Source organism: Phascolarctos cinereus, unplaced genomic scaffold (genome assembly GCF_003287225.1).
Source record: "Phascolarctos cinereus isolate Bilbo 61053 unplaced genomic scaffold, phaCin_HiC Scaffold_4;HRSCAF=312, whole genome shotgun sequence".
Classification (NCBI taxonomy): Eukaryota; Metazoa; Chordata; class Mammalia; order Diprotodontia; family Phascolarctidae; genus Phascolarctos; species Phascolarctos cinereus.
The window spans coordinates 363,791,242-363,817,638 of NW_027555847.1; the positions used below are offsets into that span (position 1 = coordinate 363,791,242).

At 37.7% G+C, this 26,397-nt stretch overlaps 1 protein-coding gene across 3 annotated transcripts; it reads left to right on the forward strand.

Moving 5' to 3' along the window:
• The first annotated feature begins 2,194 nt into the window (after positions 1–2,194).
• On the forward strand, positions 2,195–24,601 carry NARS1 (asparaginyl-tRNA synthetase 1). Of its 3 annotated transcripts, none has more exons than XM_020994680.1 (15): positions 2,195–2,301; positions 5,397–5,479; positions 11,313–11,378; positions 11,477–11,569; positions 11,670–11,759; positions 14,416–14,494; positions 15,805–15,875; positions 16,463–16,549; positions 17,450–17,671; positions 17,796–17,995; positions 18,402–18,537; positions 19,360–19,473; positions 20,950–21,081; positions 21,429–21,560; positions 23,435–24,601. In XM_020994680.1, the coding sequence occupies exons 1-15, from the start codon at positions 2,292–2,294 to the stop codon at positions 23,564–23,566; spliced, it is 1,647 nt and encodes a 548-aa protein (XP_020850339.1). In that variant the 5' UTR covers positions 2,195–2,291; the 3' UTR covers positions 23,567–24,601. The 3 variants fall into 3 exon arrangements, with proteins under 3 accessions (XP_020850339.1, XP_020850332.1, XP_078009370.1); XM_020994673.1 differs by lacking the exon at positions 2,195–2,301 and adding an exon at positions 3,664–3,800; XM_078153244.1 differs by lacking the exon at positions 2,195–2,301 and adding an exon at positions 3,857–4,048.
• The last annotated feature ends 1,796 nt before the right edge of the window (positions 24,602–26,397 follow it).

Here is a 26,397-nt window from a genome sequence, read left to right on the forward strand (position 1 = left end):
TACTATTGTTCTATAAGAAATGATGAACAGGCTGACTTCAGAAAAACCTGGGAAGACTTATATGGTCTGAGTGAAGTGAATAGAACCAAGAGGACTTTGTATAATAGCAGCCACGTTAAGCAATGACTAAGAATGTTAAACTGAACCCTTCTCAGCATTACAAGGATCTAAGACATCTCCAGAGGCCTCGGGATGGAAAATGCTGTCCATATCCAAAGAAAGAACTATGGAAGTCGAATTGCTCTCACTTATTTTTACCTTCAGTTGAGTTTTGTTTCATCTTTCTGATGGTTCCTCCTATTGGTTTTAATTTTTACTTACAACTTCACTAATGTGAAAATATGTTTAATGGGCATGTAAATGTAAAGCCTATGTCAGATTGTGTGCCGTCTTGGGGAGGGTGGGGGGGGAGAAAAAGGGAGAAAAAAATTTCAACTCAAAAGCATATGGAAAAAAAAATTTTTAAAAATTTAAAAATGGGGGGAAAAAAAAGAATGCTTGTGTCTGTAAATTCATTCCAGACTACCCTGTCCTGTACTCCTGTCTTTGAGGGGTCTCTGAACCTTTCAAGACCACAACATACATACAACTAGTAAGTGTTATGTATCTGAGGCAGGATTTGAACTCAGGTTCTCCTGACTCCAGGTCCCCTGCTGCGCCACCAGCTGCCCCCAGATTTTCTTCATAAACTTCAACCAAAACAACATGTTGCAACAGATTGAATACAGAAGCAGATATAAGAATCCAACTGTCTTCACTAAGCCAAACATAAAGATTCACAAAATATGTATAACAATACCAACCACTTTTTCCACCATTTTGTTAGTGATGCAGTTTAGGGGTTCAGGGGTGCTGGGGCCCCAAAATCACAACACGCAGGTCCTACCTGAAAGAATTCGACCCAAGCCTTCTTTCAGCTAAAGACAGGGTTTATTAGAACATCCACCATATTGGGCAGACTCTTAAGGAGTCTGAACATGAGTAAGCAGTGGATAGATTCTAAGAATCTAAGCATCTTAATGGAGACAAGATGGACCTTATATACAGAAAGCCTGTGGGAGGGATCTAGGAGTGGCCAGTAAACTGGGGTGAACAGAACTCCTGGGACCTGGACCTTGTGGCCAAGAGAGAATGGAGCCTTAAGGGTGGGCCACAATGAAAGGCCAGTTGATGGGATTATAGCCTCAGGCTAACGCCAGAGATTTGGCTATGTGGGAAAGTCCAGGGTTTTTCCTTTCTGGGGCCCAGATCCCAACTCCATCAGTAGGAAATATGGTTAATATGTAATGAGTTTATAATTGTTTTAAATGAATGAACATTTAAAAATAATTAATTTTGTTGTCTAATATTTGTAAACATCAATATATAGCCCACATATACAAAAGCTTTTGGGATCCTAATAATTTTTAAATGTGAAGAGGAATCCTGATATGAAAAAGTTTGTGAACCTGCCAAAAGGAATTTATTTTGTTAGATTATACGTTTGTTACAAGAGATGGCTTCTACTGAAGATATGGTGGGTTGGGAGTGGTAGGTTAATGGGGAGTAGATAGGCAAAAGAAAAAGGGACAATAAAACATTTTTAATGTGGAGAGGGAAACACAAAAGTACTCAAAAACATTGACAAATGGAGTTTTAAAAATACCTTGTTATATGTTTTATATGTGTTTGTGTTTATACATATTAATTTTTATTTATTTATTTTTTAAAAACTGGTCTTAACAGCCCAGTTTCTTATACAAGCTTCGTGGTCTTTGCATATTAAAATGTTTATGATTAAGTTGACAATAAAAAAGAAAATTTAAAAATCCTAACAATTTGAGCTGTTCAAATATGGAATGGGTTGCCTATGGTATTAGTGGGTTCCTGCCCATGAGTGGTCTTCAAACAGATACTACTACTTATTGGAGTTGTAATGTAAGAGATGCTCCTTTGCCGGCAGGACTGAAAAGTTTCTGAGGCTGACTCCTTGAACCTTCAGGAAATTACCTTTTTCTGTGGGTTCTGTTCATTCTGCAGCGTCTGTAAGATTCTTAAAGGGGGGAGGTGGGTGGGGAGAACTCATGGAGAAAGGGGAAGAGATGGAGCCCTCAATCAAGATGGCGTCCTTGGCTTCATTTGCCCTTCCACTATGGCCAATAGAGTTATGGTTTTGAGGCCAGGACCCGCTACGTTGACCAATTAGGCCTTGCATGATGCAACGAGGGTGACTCTGGGAGCGTTACAGCAAAGTAGTGTGGAGGTGGTGCAGAAACGACTGTGCCTGGAGGTGATCTGCAGAGGTGATCAGGATGGTGTTGGGTAAGTTTGAGGGGAGAGAAGGAGAGAGAATCTGGGACCTACAGAGGAGAGCATTCTTAGCTGAAACTGGAATCTAATGAGGAGACTATGTTCGGGAAATTGGGCAGGGTAATAACTCCAGTTCTTTCATGCGTTCATTCATTCAACATTTATTTGGAACGTATTGTGTTCAACTCAGTGAGCTGCATAAAGATAAATGGATCTTTATCCTTCAAGGACCATAATAAATAACATTTATATGGAGCTTTAAGATTCTTAAAGCACGTTGCATGTATTATCTTGCGTGATCCTCACCTGCGAGGTAAGTGCCATTATTATCCTAGTTGTATGGATAAGGAAGTGTAAGTGACTTGCCCAGGGTCATCTAGTAACTTGTCAGAGGAAGGTCTTGAACCCTCATCTTTCCAACCCTCATCTTTCCAACTTCAGGAGCTATGTCCACATAAAGTACACAGGAAAGGAGACCGTCGTAAATGCCACAAAAGTGTTACAAGCTAAATGCTGGGGAAAGTGAGGACGTACCCCCGCCCCCTTCACTTGGGTGTAGGTACCGGACCAGGAGAAGGAAGCTGCGCCAGTCCTGGGGGCGGGCGGGTGTGTTTCTGTGCCGCAGGAAGTGTACCTCCCTCCCTCCACCCCGGAGTCCTCAGCCCGGTGCTTTGGAAGTTGCTTTCTCAGCACAGTGCAAGATAAGCGATTGATGCTTTTGTCACTAACGGTTTTATTGATGGGTTTTGTTATATATTATTTGCATTTGCTCTGACTTTGTAACAAAGTAAAACAGTTAAGTAAAACTAATACAATTGAAGTCACTAACATTTTATATCTGTAGCACGCTTTTTTCTATTTAAAAACAAAAACCCAGAAATCGATTATCACCCCATTCCAGGGAAAAAAAAGAAAAAGTAAATTTCTTGCATGCATAGTCAAGCCCAACAAATTCCCTTGCTTCGTGCGTAGGAGAAGCTCAATAAATATTTCCTTCATTCATTATCAGCGACTGCAGCTTTTGCAGCTGGGATGTCTGCTGCTTTCAGTTCCGAGGGTCTGGGTTGATTGGCTGGGTCTGGGTGATTCTCTCCCCTGCGGAGGAGGGGCAGAGGCTTCCACAGTAGTTCGTGAGCTTCCGGGACGCCTCCACGTCACCAGGGCGGCTTCTCCTGGCTTTCCCCTAGAGCGGGGAGCTGGACACCCAGGGGGTCTACAGAACTGGGTGGGGGCGGGGCTTAGTACCATGTTCCGGAAGTTCTCGTTAGTGTTCCTTTCCCCTGAACTAACATGGCGGCTTCGGCGTCTGTTGCCCTCACCTCTTGTCCAATGGAGCTGGGATTCGGCCATGAGTCACTGGGCGGCCGGGGAGGTGCCAGTCTGATGCAACACATGGGACTCGGGGTAATCCGGGAAGGTGCCGCCGCGGCTGCTGCACGTTGCCCGTTGTGGTCAAGGCTGGGTTGAAATGGCTCTGGAGGTGACCCACGCGGTGGCCGGGCTTGGGCTGGGTGAGTGCCGGGCCCGGGACGAGCGGAACTGTCGAGGTTTCCGGGGAAGCCGGCACAGCGCCGGCATCCGCTGCCCGGGGCCCTGGCGATCTGGCGGGGCCCAAGCCGGGGGCCCTGTGGTGTCTGCCGACGGTAGGCCCGAAGCCAGCGGCTGCCCGTGGCCATTGCTGCCTGCTCCGGGTCGTTTTGATGCACCTCCCCCCCCATTCCTTCTGTAACATTCCCTCCCTCCCTTTTCCGTATGACAAGTAGGTATTAATCAAGTTATAATAGTTATGCCTAGAAAGTATAATCAATATTCAATTAATATATAATATTCATAATAATTAAGCCAGGGCCTCCACGTGGACTCGTGATTAATACCCTAAATGTTTAGTCTTAGTGAAGTTTTTGTGTTTATAACATGGCCAGATTTGTAGCAGAAATATATTTTCACTTGGTGGGATACTGCGGGTTTTCTTTATGTTAATAGGATTCCAGATTTAAATCTGGACAGGACTGCAGAGGTCTTCTAGTTCAGGCAATCCTAACTTTTTTTGTGCCTTGGACACTTTTGGTAATCTGGTGAAGTCTGTGGATCCCTTTTCAGTAACTTTTTTTTCTTGATGCATATAATAAAATACATAGGATTGTAAAGGAAACCAATTATATTGAAATGCATTTAGCCGGATACATAAAAAAAAGAAAAAGCAAGTTCATGGACTCCAGGTTAAGCCTGATTTAGCTCCCTATTTCATTTTTTCCCTTATTTTCAATTGGGCATTTTTTTTCTTTCCTTCTCATTCTCTTTAAAAGAAAAAAAGAAAAGCCCATGTAATACATATTCACAGTTACACAAAACAAATTTCCATTTGGTCCATGTCCAAAAATGTCGTGTCTCGTTCTGTATTTTGAGGCCATAACCTAATTGTTAGGAGATAGGTGGCCTAGTTCATCATTGTCCTCTGGAATCATGGTTTGATCATAGCATTGATAGAAGTTCTTAAGTCTTTAAAAGGGGTTTGTCATTCAATTGACTATTGTATAAATTGTTCTTCTAGTTTTGTTTGCTGTATTTCTATATCAGTTTGTACAAGTCTTCCTAGGTTTCCCTGAACATGCTTCAATATTATTCCGTTGCATTAATATATAGTGATTTTTTTTCCAGCCTTTCCCCAACTGGCAGGTACTCCTTTAGTTTCCATTTCTGTAAGTGTTTTTCATTTTAAAAATTAAGGAAGGACTCCCAGAAAGGTTAAGTGCCTTGTCAGTATCATTAAGTTAAAGAACTAGTAGGAACAGAGCCAGAATATGAACCTAAGTCCTGATTCTGAATCCAGTATTCATCCGACAATACCAGGATACGGATAGCATTAAAATATAATGGTTTTGTTAAAGGATGGGGGTGGTCTAAGGTGGTTATCATAGTAAATACTGTGTCATTTTTCAGTCAGTACTATACTTATAAATGGAAGCATATCTTCTATTAAATTCATAAAGAAAAAAAGAGATTAATACAATTTTGGAGTAAGTACCTGTTACCTGAAAGAACTGTTGACATAGTTAACATGTTGATTCTTTTCTCTCTCTACCCCCCCTTTTTTTTTTAATTAACAGGGGAACTGTATGTCTCACATCGAGAGGGAAGTGATGCAACTGGTGATGGAACAAAAGAGAAACCTTTCAAAACAGGCCTAAAGGTATTCTCTCCCTTCTCACTTAAAATTAAATGATGCTTAACACAATATTATAGTAGAAGAAGTGATAGACGTGGAGTCAGGAAAGTCCTGGATTCATATCCTTCCTCCAGTACTTGGTAGTTACATGACCTCAGCCAAATCTCTTCATCTCTCTGAACTTCACAGGGTAGTTCTGAGAATCAAATGATGTAATATGTATAAATCACTTCGTAAACTTTGAGGCACTATCTAAGTAATGAAATGATTGGGGATATATGTGGATGAAGAATCAGACCCTCGGGGCAGCTAGGTGGGGCAGTGGATAGAGAACCAGCCCTGGATTTTGCAGGACCTGAGTTTAAATCCAGCCTCATTCACATAACACTTACTAGCTGTGTGACCATGGGCAAGTCACTCAACCTCATTGCCTAGCCAAAAAAAAAAAAAAGAATCAGACTCTAACTTAGTACCTTCAGAAATTTGTCACCTTCAGCACGGACCTCTTCTGTGTGATCCTACTCCAGCTGTTTTTCCCCATCTTGCTTTTCTTTAATGCTATTTCCACTACCCTGTCATCATTTGAGTCCAAATCAGTATACCTGTGGTGATTATAAAAGTCTTTATATTTTTCAGTTTTTCAAAAAAGATTTATCCTTTCTTTTTGATCTTTAAATGCCTTTAAGATGACCTGGCTTAGTTGACTCTCCATGCTTTCTATTTAAACTTGTTTTGCCTTCTGTTGCTTCTTAATGTTTTTATTTTAGTTTTTTACTTTTTAGCCCATATTAATTATAATCTACTTTAATGACTCGCCATATCTTGGAGGTGAACTTAGATTCATGATGGGCCTGTCTTTGGCACTTGAACTCTGGCAGTATTTGCTAGGGCACAGTCTTGGTTTACAGGACCAGCCTAAGTTTAGAGATGCTCCTTACCAGTTAGCTGGCTTTTCATTGATGAACTTTTTGGATGTGGCCATCCATGAAAGGAGGACATATGTAACGATTAATAATAATAATGATAACAATTACAACTCGCATTTATATGGTGCTTTAAGGTCTACAAATCAGCTTAACAGTAGTCATGAAGTTTTTTTGAAAGTGGTGGGTAAACTATAGGACTAGAGGTTAGGAGTTCCAGTTTTGCCATTAGTGGTTTATGTTGTAATTCTGTAATTCTGAGGTCTTATAGCAATTACTCTTAAACCTGATTTTAAAAAAATAATTTTAGTATCATTGATTAAAGCTTTAATCTTAGAAGCCATTTAGACCAATCTTATTTTTACAGATGAGAAAACTGAGGTTTAGAGAAGTTAAGTGATTTGTGCATAGTTACATAACTTACTGCAGAAGTTTGGTGGTGCAGTAGATTGAGAGCTAGGCCCAGAGTCAGGAAGATCTGAGTTCAAATTTGGCCTCATTGACACCTGCCTCACTTCCTCATCTATAAAATGATCTGGAGAAGGAAATGGCAAGCCACTTCAATATCTTTCTCAAGAAAACCCCAAATAAGGTCACGACTAAAACAACTGAACAACAGAGAAATACTTTTAATAATCAATGAACAATAGGCCTAACAAGATCTTTTTCTGCCTTTCATTTAATTGTGAGATGGTAACGGTGTGATCCATTTTTAAATAGCCTTTGCAAGAATGCCTTCTTGTTCCCCACTGATACTCTCGTTGAGGATGTCCCCAATTTGTGTATAAATGACCCTCATAAAATTGTGTAAATATGGGAGAGTAGGCACATAGATTAGTAGTTGTTCATGATAACCCTTTCTGGGGGAAGAATCATTAAAGTCCAGCATTTATTCTATACCTTTAGTTAGTGCCTCAATTACCTTATGGTTATATTGCCTTCAACATGGTTCTCCTCTATATGGATATGTGTACATAATCTAATCTGGCTACATTTCTCACCTTTGTTCACTTTAGTGCCATTTTTACTTCTTCCACAGTTAACATCAGGTTCTCTGATGTTAAGGTCCAGGGGTAATGGTTTCACTATCCTGGATGGAGAAATCAGTCAATCAGCAAGCATTTATTAAGTACCTTCTATGTTCAGGCACCATGGAAGCTACTAGGGATGGAAGTACAAAGAATAAAGTCCCTGTTGACAAGGAGATTACGTTTCAATGGGATGAAACAAGTCAAAATACTTTTTGTGAATGTTTTCCATTTCTTTTGTCCTATTTCTGTTTTCCTTCTTAAATGCCTTGAGCTGACTTTGCTTAATTGGCTGTCTTACCAAGTTTCCTTTAGACTAACTTAACTCTCCGCTGCTTCTCTTTGCTTTATGAAACTATATCATAATCATTCATCATCTTTCTTCTAAGATTTTATGGATGAATTTATATTCTAACTTGGTATTTTCTTTGACAGCCATCTCTACATTTGGCAAGTGAGTCATATTTTCTGACTAAGATACTTTCTGGATCTATTTGATCTTGTAATAATTACTTTATATTGCTTTAATTTTTAGGTGAAGTTATTATAGTCAGTGTGTACATCTTTTCTGTTGGCCATTTCCTGGTTTAAATTTTCAGTAGCTTATTTAGATAATTCAGATTCAAATCACTTCTAATGTACAATATTTTCCTCATTATTGTTCTGTTTATTATAAAATCTGGTCTTAGCTCTAATGATTTGATGGTCTGACTGCACAACAGACTTAGGGAGAACTCCTACCCCAAAATAATTTTTTTTCCTGTCTTTTAAAATGTAGCCAGTTTCATTATTTATGATTTTGTTTGGTATTTACCATGTTCACTGCCAACCGATTATTTATTTTGAAGAAAGTGTTTATGATATAGAGGCACAAAACTTCTGTGTAATGTATAAGGCTTTGTTTTCTTTCATTTCTTCCTCTTGAATCTTACTTTCTCATATTTCTCTCCATCCTTCTCTCTCCCACCTTTGATTTTAAGTCACCAAGTGTCAGAGTAAATATTGATTTGATTTGAAGAGCCTTATCGAGTTCTTCTTGTATTTCTCTATCACTTTATCTACAACAGCTGATATTGTGTAACTTAAAATTATTATTGTCATGTTGGTCTTTTTGTAAATACTTATCATTAGTACTGCAGTATGTGATGCTGGTTTCCTATGAGATCACATTTTTTTAAATTTTGGAATATACAATAAAAACTACTTTGGGAGCAACTAGGTGGCACAGTGAATAGTGCACCAGCCCTGGAGTCAGGGGAACCTGAGTTCAAATCCAGTCTCAGACCAGACACTTGACACTTACTAGCTGTGTGACACTGGGCAAGTCACTTAACCCCAATTGCTTCACAAAAAAAACCCAAAAACAAAAAACTACTTTGCCAAGTCAACCCCTTTCTTTGCATCTCCAAGGAGTATTTGTGAGTCATCCTGCAGTGGCCTTTCCTGTTTCCATTTATAGCAAGGATGTCCAAATTAATAGGATTAACCTCTTTCAGTAATATGTCCATGCATCAGTCATTGGAAAAAATGTTGCATTTAAAGTACCAACAGTCAAGTTAAAAGTGGATGGTCTATGTAATTCTTAGCATCTTCTACCCTTTTTCCTTCCACTCTACCACTGTGACTACAGAAGAATAAGGGTGCCATACAGGACCTAGGGCCATTTTAAATTTTTTCATAGTTTGCGAGTTGCCAAGGCTAAAATAGCTTTATTACTAGGTGACCACCTTATTAGTGACATGCCCACAACCAACAGTTATTCAAGAAATTCTTGACTTCAGAATATTCCTCTGTCTAAGTGGAATATCTCAGCCTGTTACCACAGTCTCCTTAATGAGGAGAGTCAGGTTTTTTGTTTAATATGCCTTGTACAGGCATATATATAAGTATAATATGCCAAACCACCTAGAGTTGATTCAGTAGATTCCTGTCATAGTAGCTTTTCTAATTGCATTTGTGTGTGTGCATCTGTCTGAGCACCTGAACATTCATTTATTTATTTCTAGGCCTTATGTTCATTCCAGACTAAAATTGCAATGTTGGCTTTATTCAATTAAAACTCTTATCTGCTAGGTAGTAAGGACAATCAGGTGCTAGTCAGGTCTGGGCAAGTTGTGTCAAACAGAACTGTAACCATAAATATACACATATGTATTTTATAATGTAGCTATGACACTGTGATTTTAAAATAATCTTTTTACAACTTCATGTTTCCCAGAGCTCTTACTATTCTGAGACTTTATAGCTATCTGATTGACACGAGTTGACTAGGCCTTAAAACAGTTAGGAGAGTTGTTTTACCTGGATAAGGCCAACACTGCAATTTTAGGCTGGAATTTGCATAAATATTCAGAAAGAGGCCACAAGTTGGTACAATTAGAAAAGCCACTGTCCTTATGAGAGGAGCCTATTGATTTCTTCCTGAACCATTCGGCTGAAAGTATTTAAGTGAGGTGGGGAATTTAGCTAATTATGTATAAATTCAATTAAAAATATTTATTAAACAAATATTAGTTGCAAAATATTGTACTAGATGCTGATGATAACAAAGAAAAAACTGAAACTATCTTTTGCCCCAAGGATAGGGATTAGACCTGTGATTTTATCAGTTTTAGGAAATTCCCTCTAACCAAGGAGGTTGACACCTTATCTGCAATTTAAGAGTCTTGGAGAGTTGCTCAGAGCACCGAATGGTTAAATGACTTGCCCAAGTTACACAGCCAATTTGTGTCAGAAGCAGGACTTCCTACCGCTGAGGCCAGTTCTTTATTGACCACACCACACTTACCTCTGTGCCCTACAAAGTCTATAAATATATCATAAGGTAGGGGATAATGGAAGCAAAGAGAGATCTCTGATCAGGGGCTTTGGTGGGAAATAATTGGGGAAGAATTCATTTTGATTTAGAAGCATTGGAAAAGGCTAGGTGGAATATCTGACACCTGAACTTAGCCTTGGAGGAAGAGATTGGAAAGATAGAGATGTGGGGGGATGGGACCTTCTAACAGGGTTGTCCCAGTCACTGGGAATGACCCAGGCATTGGAAGTGGCATATTGAGGGAAGAACTCATGGTTCTGCTTGATTGAAACCTAGTTGTTTGGGGGGGGGTGGAGGAGGGAGAAGGAGGGTGAGGAGATTGCATTTTATCCTAGTGGCAATAAGGAGTCACTTAGCAGGAGAATGACATGGTTAAATTTGTGCTTTAGAAAGTTTATTTTGGCAGCTTTGTGATGGATTGGAAAGGGGAGAGGGATTAAAAGGTGGTTGCAGAGTCCAGGTGAGTGATGATAAGGGTCAGAACAAGAGTTGGTTGCTATGTGAGGTGGCAGTGGAGGTGGAAGAGAGAAAAGACAATGGAGGGAAAAGGTGTTTTGGAAGTAAACTCCAGAAGTAGGTACCTGATTAGAAATGATAATAGGGAAAGGAAAAAAAAAATCACGCCAATGTTTCAAACTTTGGTGGTCACTTTTGGAATTCTGAGTATTGGAAAGAAGACACTTTACATTTCTTTATTGTCTTAAGAGTTAGTTGTTTGAGAGTTTTCAGAAATATTAAAATCTGTCTTCCAGGTAGTTGACCATCTTTAAATAAGTGGGATATTTGTACAATTCTAAGCAGAGAGACAGTCTGGTAGAGCAAAAAGGGTGCTCGTGGGAATTCTTGGGGTTTTAAATCCTGTGTGTCCATTGTCATTTACTCTTTTTAAGCCAGAAGTTTTTTATCATGGGATAATAATAACCATAGTACTTAACTTCATAGGGTTGTTTTTAGAATCAGTAGAGATAGGGTACTTGCAACATTTTGTAATTCTTAAACCTCTATTTGAATATCAGCTGTTATTAATTCCATAAACATTATATAATGAATATTATATCTAATATTATAGATCTTTTCTTATTTTTAAGGCTTTGATGACAGCAGGAAAGGAGCCATTTCCTACCATTTATGTGGATTCACAGAAAGAAAATGAGGTTAAGTATCTTAACATTTTGTCAGTTTTTTCATTTTAGGAATAATTAAGCCTGCTAATAGGCCTTGCAAATAAATGTGTTTGTTTATCTCTTTTTAGAGATGGGATGTTATTTCCAAATCGCAGATGAAGAACATTAAAAAAATATGGCACAGGGAACGAATGAAGAATGAATCCCGAGATCAAAAAGAGGTGAGTAAAGAATGAGATGTTGTTTTGGTTTTTTTGTTTTTTCTCAAGTTTGGCAAGTAAAAGCAATTTTCTGACAAGGTGCTTTTATCTCTAACATTAGGCAGAAGACAATTTAAGACGAGAAAAAAACCTAGAAGAAGCAAAGAAGATAACCATTAAACAGGATCCAAGTCTTCCAGAGGCAATATGTGTAAGCAAAGTCAGATTGTTTCATGTCTTTTAGGCTTTAAAACAAAGATTCTTGTGCAACAAAAGAATTTTTATATGTTCAGTGTCTTGAAGGAATGTAATTGATGAATATATTCCTTTTAAGCTGTTTTCCTTGTTGGCTCTTTAAGGCATGGGAAAAGACAGTTTTTGATTTAAAACTATTTTATCATTTAATAACCAGTGTACTTGATTTGGAGGTATACAGAATCAAATTGCTTTGATTTTTTTCAAGTCCTTTATTTCTGCTCTACTTATGGTGCAACAGCCCTCTCCAATGTTGCTAATGACTTCATTATTGCCAAATCCAAAGACCTCTTTTCAATCGATGCTGAATTCAGGAGAAAGCAAATAGACTGATTTAGGTGGAACATAGAGCATGTGGAGGGGAGTAATATGATATAAGCATTGACAGGTGGGTTGGAAGCCTGATTATGGAGGCTTTAAATGGTCAGCTTAGGAGTTGGCATTTTGTTCAGAAGCCAACTGAAGAATTTTGAGCAGGGGACTGATGTGATCCGACTGGGAATATCATTGTGGTGGCTGTGTGAAAATGAATTGGAGAGGAGAAACTGGAGACAAGGAGACCAATAAGGAGGCTACAGCAAGGTCTTTGTAAGAAATCATGAGGATGTGACCTGGGCAGGTGGCCAGAATGACCAGAAGGAAATGCATAGGAGACATGTGTTGGAGAAGTGACAGCTCAGTAGCCAGTGGGAGATACGATTGCTAGGGAGGGGGAAGAAAAGGGTGACTCTGAGATGGGAATCCCAGGTGGCTAGAACGGTGTTCATAACCTAACGGAGCTGGTATCTAGACAGAAAGAAGCTAGTGAGTTTCATTTGGACACATTGAGTTTGAGGTACCATTGGGACATCTGGGTGTAGATGAGTATTTCTCATCTCCTTCCCATTCCCTACTTACTGTTCAGCTTAACTAGTATAATAACCTATTATTCTGATCTCTTTTCTGTCCTTTCATCCTTAACACATTCAACCAAGTAATCTTCATAATGTGCCATTTGGTCATATTCTCCACACAAAACTCTTCATTGGCTTCCCATTGCTTGCTGACTGTTGTTCCGGGATTCAAGGCTGGCCACAATCTAGTTTAAACTACCTTTTCAAGTATTGTTTCACATTATTCCCCTAATGTACTTCTATATTGAGGCAGGTAGGTGGTGAAGTGGATAGAGGGCTGGGCCTAGAGACAGGAAAACTCACCTTGAGTTCAAATCTGGCCTATCTTGCAAACAAAGTGGATTACTGCTCTCAGGCACTATTGTTCTTTCCTCTCCTTTCCTTGTATGTTTACTCATGCCATGTTCCATACCTGAAATGAAATTCCTTTCAACGTTTTCTTCCACTGTAGTCTCTGTTGAAATCACTGTCTTTTTTCAAGGCTGTATCTTTTCCACGAGGCCTCCTATGACTGCTCCATCCTCCTAAGTGGAAAGTGATCACTTCCCTGCAGAAATTTTTCTAGTATTTTACCCAGATTTGTTAGCACTTATCAGGTAGTCTCCCTTGTATTGTCACTATTTGTATATATGACTTTTCCCCCATGTTCTTTCAGAGCTGAAATGATGTCTTGTTTCATCTTGGCATTCCTGCTCCCAGCACATTGCCTTTCACATAGTGAGTGTTTTGCAGAACTTGAATTTTGCTGTGCTTGCTATATAATTGATTTTTACATAGTGATCTAAAGGAATGTGTATAACTGAGTATAAATAAATTTCTTTTCATTTTTTTCTAGTTAACTTTTGGAGCTGATCCCCTAGGCCTACCTCCTAGGTTTTCCAACACTTACCATTCTACTTCATAAATGAAGAATGTCTTCTTTTTTGTACACACTTTGCCTCTACCCTTTCCCCTACCTGCAACCCTTGTAAATAAGATTCTAGCTGTCTTTTCCTGGATCATTCATTCCCAAGTCTCAGGTTCTGTTTATAAAAGTGATTAGCTCAGTGATGTCAAAGAAGGGGTGCTATTCTGACCGGGAGTTGAGATTTTTGGTGCTTCAGTGAACAAGTTCCTCCTTTTTTGTAGTATCAGGGAAGAGAAGTAATACTGAACCATTTTTATCATCTGATCAATTCAGGGAGGGCATGTTCATGTTTTGGGGTCTGTTGCAAATATCTGTATGCCTGAAACTCCCAGGTGGCTTTTATTTCTTCCTTATTCTGGATTGGAAATCAAGAGAACAAAATTTTAGTTCTTTCCCAAATAGCTTTTTAACCTTAAGCAAGATTTCTGATATTTCTTTCAGCTGTAATGTTTTGTGATCACAACTTCTCTGACTCAGTTTCATGATCTGTAAAATAGGGATAATATTTGCTTTGCCTACCTTCCAACAGGTATTGGGAGGATTGTTATATGTTTCTGCTTTACAAGCTCAGTCCCTGGGCTGAATCATTTTCTTTGCTCTTCTCCATCCTGTCTCTTTTTTCTTTTCTGACCATTTTTCTAGTTTAATGAAGTAGTTTTGAATATCACTTCTATTTTCCAACACCCCCAGATTTTACATTGATAGTGGATTTTAATAGCTCTTATGATTTCATTGTCCAAATCATTGGTGGAAAGTTGGGTTGTGTGATAAATGATGAATTTTATTAATAAGTTGTAATCCTTGTGTGACAGGTAAAGATTCGTGCGTTAGAAGCACATCGAGGCCAACGAGTGAAGGTGTTTGGCTGGGTCCACAGGTTACGTAGGCAAGGTAAGTTGGTGTCCTCTGTCTGTTTTTAATTTAAAGTCTTAGTAGACTTATCAGGATGAAGAACATTTCTATTTACTTAAAAACAGTGGTAATAAACCTAGTGCATTGTGCCGTAGCTTGTCCCATGTTACAGAAAGTCATTTCAGATAAGTGGCCTCTTTGAGACCACATTGGTGTTTTTTAGTGTTTCCTTTTCTTCCTTTCCTCCTGCTCCCCCTTCCAAAAAAAAAAGAGAAAAAAAATACTTTTTTTCCTGTGTTTTTCCTTTTCTTTAAGAGGCAGGGGTGAATTCATTTTGACTCCATTCCCTTTCCCTTGGGTTCCCCTACTAAGTTCCTCTGTGGTCCAAAGTCAAGAGATTGCCAGCTCTGCCCTTCTCTTTACCACATGAGGTCAGGCAGATTCTTTACCTTCTGTGAGCCTTACTTAGATGTTGGATTAGATCAGAGCTTCTTAACCTGGGATCTCTGAACTTGAAAAAAATTTTTGATAACTATATTTAAATATAATTGGTCTTCTTTGTAAGTCTGTGAACTTTATACATCTAAAAAATTATCCTAAGAAGAAATACGTAGGCTTCGGTGAGCTGCGGCAGGAATCCATGACTTTAGAAAAGATTGAAAACCCTGGACTGAGGGATCTCAGAGGTCTCTTCCAGACCTAGTTCTAGGCTCTTGTGATCCTGGACAAATTACAGCCTCTGTGAGCTTCAGTTTCCTTATCATTCAATAAAATGAGGGGGTTGTTTCCCTGGGGTCATGAATGTATTTTTTTTTAAAGTTGATAACTCAGTATAAATAATGGAATTTCTTTGTAATTCTATGTATTTAAAAATCTTACTGTGAGATCAGATCCCAGCCCTTTCTCATGCTGTCATGACACAAAAATGGTTAGTATCTCCTGGACTAGGATCACTGAATTCCCTTTCTTCTGTAGAATTGTGTAAAACTAACTTGATATGAGGTCTTAGTCGTGTTACTTAGTTAACACTGTCCTGTCCCTCAATTTATTAATCTGCCATCTGTGAATGATAATTCCTGTTTCACTTAATTATACTAAATTGTGAGGTTATTTTGTTTTTAATGAGGACCTCATAACATAATAGATGTAAAAATGCTTTGAAAACATTAAAAGCACTATGGTAATAATATAAATGAGCACTTATTTCTCCAAAGGAAAGCTGAGAAATATGGTGAGTTTGATAAACTCGTTATACTTTTGTATAGTTTTTATAAACTACATAAAAGGTGAATTATAAACATCCTAATAGCATCTCTAAGAAAAAAAAATACTTTTCTTCTTGTTTTTAGGGAAGAATTTAATGTTTCTTATATTAAGAGATGGTTCAGGATATCTTCAATGTGTCTTGTCAGATGAACTGGTAATTATTTTTTTCTCTCTTATAAAAATGGCCCATCTTTTTAAATATCCAAGTATTTTATGTGTGACAGTTTAGTGAAAAGATAGCTTTCAGCTTTATAGTAAATTATTTTTAAAACCTATGGATTTGAAAGGAAGACTTGAATAATACTTTGCTGGTGAGAACCTAAGAAATTGCTTTGTATGATGAGTGAAGTCACAGTATGTCAGTTTTCCCTTAAATGAAGGTTAATCAGTTTCATTGTTTTAAATAGAAAATTCGAGATATTTATTGTATTATTGCTTTGGGTTGTGAATTATAATTTGTCTAATGCCTTTCTCAGTTTCTAGTCATTTATACCCTCACAGAGTCCTTACAATAGAGATACATCTTGATTTCCTCTTTTAAAAAATTTCTCTTTAACGTTAAGAATTTTGCCAAACATTAAGAGTAAGTTCAGAATTAAGTTCAGAATATGAAAGGATTAGACTTGTTTCATACAAAGTAAATTGTTTGTTAATAACACCCCCCTTATTCTTTATATGGTAACCTAGTTAAGTAAGAGTAGACAATTCTGCTAAAAAAAAATGACCTTCTTTCTTGTATAGTGTCAGTGTTACAATGGAGTGGTCTTGTCTACAGAGAGTAGTGTGGCAGTGTATGGAACTCTCAATCTTACACCAGAAGGCAAGCAGGTAAGTGTGTGGAATTATTTATCCAAAAATGTTTTAAATAATATTTAATAAAAGAAAACCTTCAGATTATAATCATGAGATTTTAGTGTTTATACTGTAGTTAACATGTTGACACATCAATATTTAATTAGTTATCAACTGAGAGAAAGCAGCTTTTGATGGAGGAAAAAATGTGATTGATTAGCCACCAGAGGGAGCTCACAAGAATCATAGATACTGGCAAGAAATACTTGGAGAGAGGCACTTCCATTTGTGTGGAAGATTGGGTTTAAGGCATTACAATTTCTTTGCGAGCAATGTGATTGAAAAATAGCAGGAGTTAAATTTCTGTACCAGCAACTCTCTTGCTTTAATTGTCCCCCAAATTAGCTTCCTTATTCCTTGTTTAGCCAAATTATATAGAACACTTGCTTCCCTTAATGATTACTGGGGGACTGATTATTCCTCATTTGTTTCAGATAGAAGAACCATTAAATGTTTACGTAGTTTAAATAGTCCTTTTCAGTTTCAGTAAATATTAATTTTTTTTAAACTATTAACCATGGTGTTATCAGTGGATAGAGAATTGACCTCAGAGTCAGGAAGTCTTGGGCTCAAGTTCTGGTTGTGTGGCCATGGAAAGTCACCCAGCCTCTCAGTGTCGCCAGCTGACTCTAAGATTTGTGAGTTAAAAGAACATTGATAGAAGGAGTTCTCTTACTGGGAGTTCTCTTTATTAATGAAATTACAGGTTTGGGTCAGCCCCCTTATGCAAAATTCATAATGACCTACTTTAGGATTATAGAATAGTATAACTATGTATTTATACTATAAAATTTATAGTATAAATAGTATAAAATATATCTATTTTGTTTTATAATTCTTTTTGTTCTCTCATCCTTTTTTTCAAAATACACGTAGGCGCCAGGAGGCCATGAGCTGAGCTGTGACTATTGGGAATTGATTGGCTTAGCCCCTGCTGGAGGAGCTGATAACCTGATAAATGAAGAGTCTGATGTAGATGTCCAACTTAATAACAGACACATGATGATCCGAGGAGAGAACATGTCCAAAATCTTGAAAGCCCGTTCAGTGGTCACCAGATGCTTTAGAGATCACTTTTTTGATAGGGGATATCACGAAGTAAGTATTACATGCTTTTCTGTTGCACAAACCTTTTTTTCCTGTTTTAGAATGATAAAGGCTAGCTCTCATTTTAAAGGTTTTTAAAAAATACTCATTTGTTCTTTTTTTTTTTAATTAACAGATCACTCCTCCAACATTAGTACAAACACAGGTGGAAGGTGGTGCCACACTTTTTAAACTTGACTATTTTGGAGAAGAGGCATTTTTGACTCAGTCATCTCAATTATATTTGGAGACTTGCCTCCCAGCTTTAGGAGATGTCTTTTGTATTGCTCAGTCATACAGAGCAGAACAGTCCAGGACACGAAGACACCTATCAGAGTATGGGAGTGCCATTTTCTTCTTTTTTTATCTATTCACAGGAAAAGCATCTTGTATGATGTCTTTGTAGCAAGACTTTGATTTGTATAGTATATATGTGAGAAGTATAATTTTAAATGATAATTGTGAAGTTTTGCTTTCCCTAGGAAAATGTCAGTTATGATACTTAGAAGAGGAATAGAAGAAATTTATCTGTTAGTTCACTATGACTATCCTCTGATTGTTAGAAAGAATAAGCAAGAAATTGCTGATTTAAGGGACCCCAGTATTAGAACTGAATATTAATAGTTATTGCTGTTGGGATGCTACCTTCCTAGAGAGTTTTCCATTATTAAAATTCTTTGTGTTTGAGTAAAAGTAAGTCAGTAGTGGCCCTGAAATGGTCTGATGTCATCTTTTTCCTCAGGTACACTCACGTTGAAGCTGAGTGCCCTTTCCTGACTTTTGATGATCTCCTAAACCGTCTGGAAGACTTGGTTTGTGATGTAGTAGACAGGATCTTGAAATCACCTGCAGCAAACTTAGTACATGAACTCAACCCGGTATGCATTCTAATGGAAGTGTGTATGAGCTAAAACAGTTGAAGAACCAAAAATGACTGTCTTGTGGTTTTAATTTTGTAATAATTGGTTTATATAAGAGAGTGTTCTTGGTAACTTATCCATTATGTTTTTACTGAAGATACAGTTTTGGTTTTTAAAAAATGGCCTTAAATGATATACAACTGCCTGCTCTACAGTTCTTCACATCTTTTGGCAGTGGGGCCTTGGCATTCAACATCATTTAAATCCTAAATGATTCACTGAGTGTTTCATAAAGAGACTTTCAGTAGTACTATTTGTCATTAATGGGGAATCCCTATCCCTTTTTGTAGAAAACATATATGAATGTTACCAACAAACTTGTAACAGGAGACTCATGTCAGTTGGCCTAACATGTTGACAATCAGTTTTAGACTTTGAGGCACCAACATTGCCTTGATGGCTAAAAAAGCTTCCCTAACTGCTCTGACTTGCAAACTTTGAACCAAGTAGCCTACTTGGTTAGAGTATGATGCTATTACAACTTGTAGCCCAATTGGATTTGCTCAGAGAAAGGAACATTCTTTTCCCATGGATGGACTAATGTGGACTTTGGATCACAGAGATGGTAATGTTGAGAGTGTGGCTGGTTCAACATAAATCCCCCTCACTTCTGGGCAAGTCATTCTGGACTTTGATTTCATCATCTGTAAAATGAAGGCACTGACCTTTTAGGATCTGTAAGGGCTCTTCCTACAGTAATAATTTGTGACTGGATATAGTTTTAGAAGTCATTTTTTCGAAGTTATTTTAAAATTACTGTGTGTTTTTTTTTTCATTCAGACTTTCACACCCCCCAAAAGACCTTTCAAACGGATGAACTATTCAGATGCCATTGTGTGGCTAAAGGAACATGATATAAAGAAGGAAGATGGCAACTATTATGAATTTGGAGAGGTAAGAAATGTTCTCCAGTTTTGGTTTTCCTTTCAAGGGGGACATTGCCTGTTACTGGAGCACATTTTTTATTAAAAAAAAAAAGTAAATGGGAAGCATCTGCCTGACTTCATCTTTTAAATTTTCCATCAGTGCCTCAGTCTTCATTATTTTCTTCCTTTACATCAGCAGTGGGAGAACACTAACCATGATTCTCTGGGCCAAGTAATAGCATTTTACCCAAATCCTTGTTTATTCATTTGCTGAATCATGAGGAAGGAATGAGGTAGTCATTGAAGGTTCAGTATGATGAGATGATTAAGGATAAGAGGCAAGAAGCAGCTAGAAGTTATAAAATGAAAAGCCTGAAGAGAGGAAAAGGAGGAGGTGAGAGGTGGCTGGGTCCAAGTGTCCCACTTACCTTGGATCAGTTATGGTCCTGCTGCTCAATGTCATGCATACTTTAAAGTTGCTATTCCTGCTGTAGCCCCCTCCTCATCTAGCTGCCCTTCTGCTACTCATTTCTCTTTAATTCTCTTTTAAGTGCTTACCAGGTGCTGTGTAGGGTTGATTTTTTTTAGAGGAGATTTAACATGTATGCTTCATATAATATTAATATTATACAATATAAGCAATCTGACAGATTTCCTGTTGCTAATCAAGGGTTAGCAGGGAAAGCCAAAGGTTCTGATAATCATATCATATGTGCAATATCATATACGTGATAGTAACATTCTTTTAAGTGTCTTTATGTTAACAGTAAGTATGTTAGCTACAATTTCTTGTTTCACCTTGAATATTTACACGTGATGCACTGAAATGCATATTCACTCAAACGTACTTAAAGACACAAAAGGATGTATGTGAAAACTGACTGGCTTGGTTTATTATCATCTCATGTTTTTAGCTATTTCATATGCAGTTTACACTTATAAATATGACCTTTTGGTTCACTTCCCTTTTGGATGTGTTTTACTGCTAGCCAAAGCATAATTGATAGAGAGGGTAAAGAGGTGCAAATAAGCATCATGAGTAAAGTTATAGATGGCTTTACTTTCCATGTAGATAATTGATACTCTGAAACCATCACTGATTACCTGATGCTCGTGGAACTAGTGAAACATCTCTACTTGAGAGCTAGATAAAATGAGTCATTGCAGTAATAACTGATAGACCCAAGCTCACTGGTTTCTAGTTTCTTTCATGAGTTATATATATTTTTGCTATTTACCTGATTTAAGCAGCATATTGTCTGAATTTCTTTATACTATTCAGGGAGGCAGGTGTCTTTTTGCTGTTAATTTAGCTGCTTCTTGAAGAATTTTGGAACATGTTAAAATTGCTTGTTTTGAAAATGAGGCTAAGCCTTCCATACTTTTCGTGACTTGTCTTAGTATGTTACATCAATAGGACAAAGGCCTGGTGCAGAGGGAGAGAGTTCTGGTGTCTTGTTGCATTTCTGGTTGTAAATGTTAATGAAGTCTTGTTTAACCTCAGGATATCCCAGAAGCCCCTGAGAGACTGATGACAGACACCATTAATGAACCAATCTTGCTGTGTCGATTTCCTGCAGAGATCAAGTCCTTCTACATGCCGAGATGTCCTGAGGATTCCCGGCTTACTGAATCTGTCAGTTGGTGATTCAAGTAGTATTAGGAGCCTTTCTTTTTAAGGGGGTGGGGATCACTGTTTGGAATGCTATGTAGCTTATTGTTTAAAACTTCAAATATTTTATTTCCAATACAGAATTATAAAATGGTTTCTGAAATTGTGGTGCTTATCAGTAGGCATGTGATTTGTTAAATTTTAGGCCGTGAATGATCAAAGTAAGCTTTAAGAGGTGCTTCTTCTCAGAACACAGTTCTGGCTTTCCTTTCAACTGTAGAGTAATGCCTGCATTTTTTTTGTTTTTCTGGATAGTTTCCTTGCCTGGTAGCAGCAGGCTTATGTAGCATCTTGTTCTCTTTATTTTTTAGGTAGATGTGTTGATGCCAAATGTTGGTGAGATTGTGGGAGGTTCCATGCGTATCTGGGATAATGAAGAACTGCTAAAAGGATATGAGAGAGAAAGCATTGATCCCACTCCTTACTATTGGTACACTGATCAGGTAAGTACAATGTTAGGGAAAAAATTTTTTTGGATCTTATTGACAGGGGCTATGTAACAAAGTTCTTTATTATTTGACACAATTGGTCAGCTTCGTGTGAAAATAACAACATACTGTTTCTTGCAAAATTTTATCATATTGAACTAAATAGACTGGTTAAGTTTAGCTTAGACATTTTCTGGTTTTTAATTTATGGTTTAGTACCTGTCTTCTTGATAATAACAAATTATCACCTTATATTTGGACTTCATTCGGATCTTCAGGCTAGAACTTTACCTGTGATGAGATGGGATGATTACTTTCCTAAAATTATTGCAGCCATTAGCTTGGGGTATTTAAAATAGTGTTCACAAAGCCACCTTCTTTCTGTTGGTGGTCCCATCTGTTCCTATTACTTAGCTTTCATCACATTTGCATACCACAATTTGTTCAACCATTCCCCAATTGATGAGCATCCCCTCAATTTCCAATTCTTTGCCACCACAAAAAGAGCTGCTATAAATATTTTTGTACACGTGGGTCCTTTTCCCATTTTTATGATCTCTTTGGGATATAGCCCTAGAAGTGCTATTGCTGTATCAAAGGGTATGCACATTTTTATAGCCCTTTGGGCATAGTTCCAAATTGCTGTCTAAAATGGTTGGATCATTTCACAACTCCGTCAGCAATGCATTAGTGTTCCAGTTTCCCCACGTCTTCTCCAGCATTTATCATTTTCCTGTTTTGTCTTGTTGGCCAATCTGATAGGTGTGATGTGGTACCTCAGAGTTGTTTGATTTGCATTTCTCTAATCAGTAGTGATTTAGAACATTTTTTTCATATGACTGTGTAGATGGTTTTAATTTCTTCATCTGAGAACTGCTTGTTCATATCCCTTGACCATTTATCAATGGGGAATGACTTATATTCTTAGAAATTTGACTTACTTCTGTATATGTTTTAGAAATGAGGCCCCTAGATTAATTTTTAATGCATGGCTCTGACTACATCACTCCACCGCTAAAAATTTTCATTGGCTTCCCATCATCCAGAAGGCAAGGGCTAATTAAGCTCCTTGTGTTGGCATTCAAAGTCCTCTACAATCTGGGTCCAGTTTTATCTTTGTCTCTCCATTTGTTATCCAGCCAAACTGGACTGCTCACAAAGATTCTGTGCTTTTACATCTTATGTTATATAGATTCCCAAGCCTGAAGCAGTCACCCTCCTTCCCATATTTCCAACCATTGAAATTCTAGCTTCCTTTTTTTGGGGGGGGGGTGCGGTGAGGCAATTGGGGTTAAGTGACTTGCCCAGAGATATGTAGCTAGTGAGTGTTGTGTGTCTGAGGCTAGATTTGAACTCAGGTCCTCCTAGCTCCAGGGCCGGTGTTCTATTCACTGTGCCATCTAGCTGCCCCATTCTAGCTATTCTTGTAAGGACATTTCAAACGCCACTTCTTCTATTGAAACCTCCCTATTTCTTCTAAGCCAGAAGTGAGCTTTCCCTTGTGAATAGTCAGAACTATTTTGGAGTCAGAACTGGGTTTGAATCTAGGCACAGTCCTTTTCTGGCTGAATCACCTTGGGCAAGTCACTTTATTTCTCTGGACCACTGTTTCCTTATTTGTACAGTGAGATCTGTTCTAGCTCTAAATTCATGATCTTATTTTTTTATGCACTTATAATATTCTGTTATCTTAGAGCCATTTGTATGTATGTCTTCTCTCTTCCACTAGATTATAAGTTCTTTGTACACAGGTGTCTTATTTGTCTTTGTATCTCGTATAGCACCTGACAGTGTCTTGCATTTAGTCTTTAATGAATGTTTGATATTTGGTGAATAAGATAAAATTTGAAAATGGGCATTTAACCTTTTTTAAAATTTGTTTTTGACAGAGAAAATATGGTCCATGCCCCCATGGAGGGTACGGCTTGGGCTTGGAACGATTCTTAACTTGGATTTTGAACAGATACCACATCCGAGATGTGTGCCTGTACCCACGCTTCGTCCAGCGCTGTACACCTTAACTGTCCAGTGAGTGACGGCAGTAGGAAAGGGTACACACAGTTTAATAGAGAGATACAACTTCCTAGAATGAAATGATCCATCTTTTTTTGTCCCATCAGAGTCTTACTGCTTGTGTTATCTGTTCTCATTGCTATAAAATAATAGCAATTATTTGAGATGTCCCAGAAATAAAATGATCTCAAGTGATACCTATGTTGTCATTCTTAGAAAATAATTGCCATTATAAGCATTGGAGGGAGAGATATTGTGGCATATTAGTGTGCAGTTAGTAACATATTTCAGCTCGATTACAGTTTGTACAGGACTATGTGTCTCATACCATTTACCACTGATGCCAGTTCTACCGTATCTGGAAATTTTTATGTTCTTTTCTGTGCTCCTGCAATTCTATGTTTTGTGATTTGTAGCATCTTATTCTTTCAGTAAATTAAGAACCAAAATTTAGGAATAACATTGACACCTAATAATACAATGTTAAAGATTTGATTGCTTCAATATAAATGTCATTCAGCTGTAGATAGCAGAATAAAATGAATCATTTTCTTGAACCGTGTATCCACTTTGTTATTATCTGATAAGCATTCCAGAGTTTAGATGTATTCAAACAGTTTTATTTACAATAGAAATAGAAGAATTTGCAGGATTCTTCAAATTGTTTAGTAAAGGTCAAAAGGTAGACAACTGTATAGACAGTATTTGGGGGGGAGTAATTAAATAGTTTGCAGGGTCTCTGTTCTGTTGTTCTGAAGAGCTTGGCTGCTTTTCTTCTCTGGCATTTCCATAAATAATCAAGAAAAAATGAGCTCAAAAAGAATTGTAAGCCAGAATATTAATATATTGTTTAATAATTTAATAATTATTACAAATAGTTGTTTGAACTATCTCATTATGTCTTGAGATCTAATCAGCTATTTTCTTCATTTTCACTATACTTATTGAATTACTCCAGCTCAGATTCAGTCAACTAAAAATGCATGTCATATATACTCCGTTAACTGTAATCTTGAAATTTAATAAATGACAACATATAGAAACGTTTTGCTTGGATAATTTTTTCACAACTGTAAATCTCTTGCATTACCAACATGCTGCTTGCATTTTGATATTTTTCTGAAGATATACTTTAATTTACAGTGTTAAAATGGCATTATTAGCATGACTAGAAAAGGATACCACTTAAAACTATGTGCTCTTAATTGCTTCTTTTTATGTATGAATTGAGTTAGATCTTATTTGTTGGTGTGTTTTTAGACACTAGTTAAGTTTTATTTATTTTTGCAATTCAAAATAAAATTACCAGTGAAATATTTTTGTAGTTTAAGAATTGAGATACTTTTAAGGGTATGTAGTAGAGTAAGTGTATATTTTATGAATGTTTTGGGTTCCATGGATCTAGCAGTACAAGTGCATAATAAATGTTTATTGAATTGCATTTGTTGAATGAAACTACAGTGAGTGTGTGTAGTCGAAGAGCCCAGCTTGGAGGAGCTTTACTGGGGCATGAGTACATGAGATAACACCAGGTTAGCGACAGTGAGATCTTGGCATGGCAGCAGTGGGGCCTCAGTTGCTCTTTCAAGAAGTAACCACTAGGCAGAGGGCAGAGAACAGTAGGTACCTGGCAGCCATGCCAGGGAATTAACCATAAAGGTCACTGCTCAGTAGTAGTGCTTCATACTTTTAATAGCACCCTTACTGACCTAGTTGCCAAAATGGCTCTCTCCTGCTTCCCTTCTTTCCTCATTATCTTGCCGCCTTCTTTCCTTGTCCCCCTCAATTCTCCCCAGTGCATTTTTCTATCCTATTTTCCCTACTCTGCTTCTTCCCTCCCCTTTAGTACCCAAAAGTCCCCTGGATAGTTGCATGGTCAATGAGGTTTAGAGTCTTTGGTGATGATGACATCATCATTTCATAGTGCTTTGCCATGATTGTAGTCCTGGAATAAAATCAGCTAGGAAATTGCTGATTTGGTTATGTGTGACCCCTAGTTTCTTCTGAAAGAAGTAAAAAGGAATTATGGGTCTTCCACGTAGTTATTCCATATTGATTGACATGGGACAAGTCAGACTTTGTTCAGGCATAAACAAAAATAAAATTTTGTTGAACTTGGTTTTCTTAGCACTATTAACCAGCTCAGTGGCAAAGAGGAAGAATACTGGACCTGAAGTCAGGAAGACCTGAGTTCAAAACCTGCCTCAGACATTTATAAGCTGTGTGACACATGGCAAGTCACAACTCAGTTTCTTCATCTGCAAAATGAGGATAATAGTACCTATCTCTCAGAGTTGTGAGGAAAAATGAGTTATTTGTAAAGTGCTTTGCAGACTTAAAAGCATTATATAAATGCTAGCTATTATTACTAATTCCCCCCTTGGACGTTTCAGGAGGAGAAAAGGGTATAATGAAATTAAGCAGTGATACAACAGTGCAGCTGCACAAACATTAATTTGTAGTTGAGGATGGATGAAATGGGTAATGTGTTATTCTTATATTAAGCTAAGTTCTTATCTTTGTTCAGTCGTTTTCAGTTGATGTCCAACTCTTCATGACCCCATTAAAGTTTTCTGGGCAAAAATACTGGAGTGGTTTGCCATTTCCTTCTCCAGCTCCTTTTAAAGATGAGAAAACTGAGGCCAACAGGGTGAAGTGACTCACCCAGAGTCACCCAGCTACAAAGTGTTTGGGAGGCCAGATTTGAACCAGGCCAGATACTCTATCCACTGCGCCACCTTAGCAGCTTAAACTTATCTTTACCATGTCCCAATTTTTCGATGTGATTAAAGAGACTTGATTGGGAATTCTAAAAAAGTAGGCTACTTTTGTGTGTCAC